Source organism: Cornus florida, unplaced genomic scaffold (assembly GCF_030987335.1).
Source record: "Cornus florida cultivar Cherokee Brave unplaced genomic scaffold, ASM3098733v1 CherokeeBrave_3.0.0_Hap2_Chr05, whole genome shotgun sequence".
Classification (NCBI taxonomy): domain Eukaryota; kingdom Viridiplantae; phylum Streptophyta; class Magnoliopsida; order Cornales; family Cornaceae; genus Cornus; species Cornus florida.
Window position 1 is genome coordinate 34,853,671 of NW_026775575.1, and position 5,142 is coordinate 34,858,812.

The 5,142-nt window shown below is 34.4% G+C and overlaps 1 protein-coding gene across 1 annotated transcript; it reads right to left on the minus strand.

Moving 5' to 3' along the window:
* Window positions 1-373: 373 nt before the first annotated feature.
* LOC132310105 (protein SEED AND ROOT HAIR PROTECTIVE PROTEIN-like) lies at window positions 374-1,457 on the minus strand. The gene is made up of 2 exons (XM_059808331.1): window positions 1,256-1,457; window positions 374-708 (listed from the first exon to the last, which is right to left on the minus strand). The coding sequence occupies exons 1-2, from the start codon at window positions 1,455-1,457 to the stop codon at window positions 374-376; spliced, it is 537 nt and encodes a 178-aa protein (XP_059664314.1).
* Between the last annotated feature and the right edge of the window lie 3,685 nt (window positions 1,458-5,142).

Sequence of the window (5,142 nt, forward strand, 5' to 3'; positions counted from 1 at the left end):
CTGCCCTTCCACACCAGTTTGTGAGTTACCATCAAAACATGCATCAACATTCCATTTTAAGGCATAGGGGTTTTTATATTTAAAAATAATAATAATAATAATAATAATAATAACCGCAACCAAGTACTAAATATAATCAAAACAATTTCAAATCTAGAGTATCACAAAGAGTGACAAAAAAACTTAAGCGGGCAATATTGTATGCTCTCAACTTATTAACAGAACACACCTCAACAACAATTTCCAAATGCAAACATCAAATTAAGATACATTTCCTTAATTCCCTCATATTTTTCGCCATTGAAACAATTAAAAAGAATTATGAATCTGTCATCGGATCATATACGACACTATATATTTATATGTATATAATCTAATAACCCTTAGAGATCGGTCTAGATTTTGATGTGTAAACAAAAGGTCCGACAGAAGACAGTTTCATGTGCTTGTCACTGAGGAGATGAGAAGAAGAAAGTGGAGCGCCGCTAATCCCTTTGTTGACATCAGTTGGAACTTTGCATGTCTCCAATGGCGAATTCTCAAGGAACGCCTTGCACTCTTTGAGCTTCGATGCATCTTCAAGCTGTGAAGGAAACAACGTAGCGAGGAAGTAACCCTTTGCATCGGTTGGGCAGCTCAAGATAGTGATAGGAGCTGGTTTACAGCCATGCTGATCAACGGCTAGACATGTTACTCTTGCCACAGCTCCTAAAACAGTAGACAAAATAGCAAATTAAAAAATTAAAAACGTTTAACAAAAGTTGTGACATTGTTCTTGTAATAGGTAGTAATGGGAGCTGGTTCATAGTCAATGTTGTTCAATTTGATAATACCGACAGCAGAAGACTACCCTCTTCATAAATGTGTTGTATGGGTGTTGTAGGTGTAATGCACAAGCCCTAACAAACCCCGAAAATTGTATGAGAGGGTCGGACTTGAAAGACAATAATGCATAGTGGGGGCATCATTAGAAATTGAGTTGGGGGCATTCTTAAGATTTTTATAAAAAACCTACTGATTTTATAAACTATAAAAATAATTTTGTAAATAAAAAAAATTCAATGGGGGCGACTCCCGCCACTAAGTCCTTAATGGGTAATTGTTGTGCACAAGTAGTGATTTATATACAATTAAGCACATATGGAACCTTGTCTAGTAAAAAAAATAAAATCTTTGGATACAAATTGTAAACGATATATATAAATTTATGAATAGAAAAAAAAAATATATATATATATATATATTGATATATTACCTTGAAGAGGGATGAGTTTAGAGCCGGATTTGCAGTAAATAATCCCTTGAATGCCTATGATTTTGGGGAGCAGCTTATCTTCTGCCTTGGGATATTTATCAAGCTTTGGCTTTGGGGCATAGCCATAACCATTTGCAGAAGCAACCACAACTAGTGAGAAGAGAAGCATAGAGATTGCAAGTGAAGAAGTGGTGAGAGCCATTAATTCGATGTGTGTGATTGAGTTAGGATGGATAGATCAAGTGCCTATTGGATGCTCGATGCATTGGATTTTATATGGAGATTATACCAATATTCTTGTATAACTATATTATCCAAATCTTCTAAAATAAAACATAAAAGGTACGTAGTGCAGTACTTGGTTGCACGATATAAATCTAAAGGGGAATGGAGTGGCACTAAATGAACATGGCTTAATGCTTAACCTCATTATCAAGCAAATTGCAAATTGCAAATTGCATCGGATTATTAAAATAATAATAGGAATTAATTAAAGAAAAAAAAAAGAAAAAAGAAAAAAGAAGATTTAACAGTGAGTTCCTCAGGCACTGTGAGGTGGTAAAAGAAGGTCGTTACATATCCGTCCCATTGTCATACCTATCCGGTACGGCACAACTTTATCTTTGTCAAATTAACTGAGATTATATATCTGCAGAGTCAGTTTTGTTGCATCACTTGAGAGAACAGTCAATGAGTATCTCTAATTACATCCTCAACATCTACAATGAGCTATATATCATCCATTCAGACAAGTGGTTTGTGTTAACATGGACACTCCCAAAAGCTACTGAATTTGGACGCTTTGGGAGCATGTGTAATATAGGTCGGGCGTGGGGTGCCTGTCTTCTGACTACTGGGCTACCAACATAAACGGGGCATCACTCCAGCATGTAGGGCAAGCAGCGTGTAAGGCGCTTGCCGTGACACTACATCAAAAATTGAATTTGCCTTTAATATCAACTGTAACTAGTCAATATCTATTTTTTGACTTAATAATTTAAATTATTGTATAGTAATATATACCCATTCATATATACCTCATTCATTTCATATCTAGATCGGACGTTGGATCAGCCCTCTAACACCATTGTGGATAAAAGACAGACATTTTCTTTTAATATTTGAATTTTCAATTTTTTTTTTTTTGTTACTTTTACAATATTAATTTTAATGTATATTTGAATTATTTAGACTTATTACAGAAGCAATCAATTATCTTAAAAAATAAACATATTGTGACTTCTCACCTAAGAAAGTTTCTAACACTTACATGTTTGAGCACCTCTTAATCATGCAAACGTGATTTAAACAAATCGTTCACACCGAGATTAGAATGCCCAAAACGGACATTATCTACAAGGGTTTTGAGCGGGTTGTAGAGGATGGCATCAAAGGCAATCTCCAGCTGAAAATTGGGAGGGTTGACTTGTACAAGCCCATGAGGGTTCAGCTAGTGATGAAGTTGGGTCTCAAGAGGGGATGATTGTGACATCCCAAATCATCTGGGAGGAACAAATTTATATATTTATATGTGTGGACATCATTTAACCATTTCGACGCATTTTGAACAAAAAAATGAACACCAAAAGGAGAATATAAAGCGGACAATATTTACATTAGTTAGAGGAGGAAAAAGTTATTTTTGTCCATAAATGACTTTTTTTTTTTTTTTTTTTTCCCTTTTTTTCAGGGAAAGAAAAAAATATTTTGTCACAACAGTTTTATGTTTAAATTATTTATCTATTATTATTGTTTTCTCCTAACAAATAGTCAACCATATGTAAGCTTATATTTTAACTCTTCACTTTGAAAAGTAGAGACCTCTAAACTACAATCGTTGTCCAAATAATAATATAAATAGTGAAACTTCGCATATGAAAAGGTCATTAATTAGTCCATGTGGATCTTATGTAAACAAGAACATTGAGAAGGGTAAAGCAAAGATAAACAAGATTTTAGACACACACGTAAATATATATAATTGAATTGGTATACATAAAATAGCTGTTATTGTATACTTAATTCAGATTACCATACTTGTGGACCTAAACTTTTGTTGTGACATAGTCATAATCCTGTATAACCTCATGCAATGTGATTATAATTGAGGATAAAAGTTATTATGACCATGATAATGACATTCTACTTGGTCAAATAATGACATTCTAATTGGTCAGCTAATGAGGACTCTTTCAAATAAGATCAGCATATTTTGACTGTACGTCTTACGAGTAAGTCAATGTGTTGGATTTGCCCACGAGTTGAGAATACAATGAGCGACGCCTTTTATAAAACAGTAAACCACCATACAACTTTATTTAATTACCATAATAAGTTATTGATTAGTAAAAGCAGCTTCTAATTTCTTATTTGAACTGACCAATTTCTTATTAAATTTCTGGAAAATAAATAAACAAAAGAACATGGTTGGAAATTGTTGAATATATGAATGAAAATTGCATGTAACATGTCAATGTATTTCACGTTAGGGTGAATGTCAACTGTGCAAGATCACTTACATGCAATAATATAAACAATAATAAACTACACAGTTAACATATCTTTTAATGGGAAACCCGACCGCCTTTTAACGTATTCTCTGGTGGATATATGGACTCTACCATAACCAAGTAGAAGAAAAGATGTTCTTCAGAGAAAAACAGAAAGGGATGAAGTCAGGAATTCCAAAGAGGCAGTTGTAGGCGAAACCAATACAACCCTTTAAACCATTGCATCTGGTGGTCGTGTCTTGTGACGAACAGACACTATGTTTCAGATATTTCCAGAATAATGATGAATTGTATTTCTGAAACATCGCTGTTCGGCTAGCGAAAAAGCTAGAGTGTTCCGCCTTCCACTCGGGTGGAGGGAGTCGTCGAGCATGCCAAAATTTGTTGTCATTCCAAAGTGTATATCCGAACAATTATCCAGTTTGAGATTGCAACGATCAGACGACTGTACGAAGGACTGGAATTACTACCTTCGGATGTTTTTTTTTGCCTTAAAAAAGGACTTCTGGACTACTCGATCTATGGCTAGCGGAATGAAAAGCGGTATTGAAAGTGCAGGACTTCAATGTAAGGTGCTGGAAAGTAAGAAAGATAAGTACATGACTAGAATTAAACATATTGAAGGTGCATTATATGAATGTAAAGAGACATGAAATGTAATTGAAAGATAAGGTGTTGTTTGCTGTGTATGTTGAATAGGATTTGTAAACTAGCTCTAAGTGCTTTATTTATAGAGCTCTTCCATGCATGTAACAACTTGATATGGCAGCTTCGGCAACTTCCATCTGGCTTGACTTTGAACTGCCAAGTGTCCTTTATTGTCTTGGTAATTATAACCTCTTTCTTCTATCTTCTTCATTCTCTTGGCTTCTTCTGAGCATATCTTCATGGTATATCTCCCATGATTTCAATTTGTATATAACTCTGAATTGAATTTTTCACTTGTCCTCTTCACAAAGTTACACATGTCCCATGTTTGCTTGCTCTTCTTTCTTTTGCCGTAGATTTCTTCTTCAAATCAGACACGATTTAATTATCTTAGTCCTGTTATCCATAATTTAAGACAATTGCTTTCAGTTAGTGGCGATGATGGCATGAAACATTGCCACTTTCAACCGAAGTATTTTTGTTCAGCTAAGTGTCCCACGTTCCAAAATCTTTCCTTCTGCAGATATTTCATTCTTGTATAACTCATCAATATCATGCATATACATGGAAGTTATTTGTAGACCCACGTTACCCTTCTCCTTAGTAACCTCTTTCTGTTGGACTTTTTAATTCAACCTTGGCTTTCATGGCATCATAGAACCAGGACTTCAATAATCTTCTCATTATGGGTTGCATCTGATATATATATATATATATATATATATATAT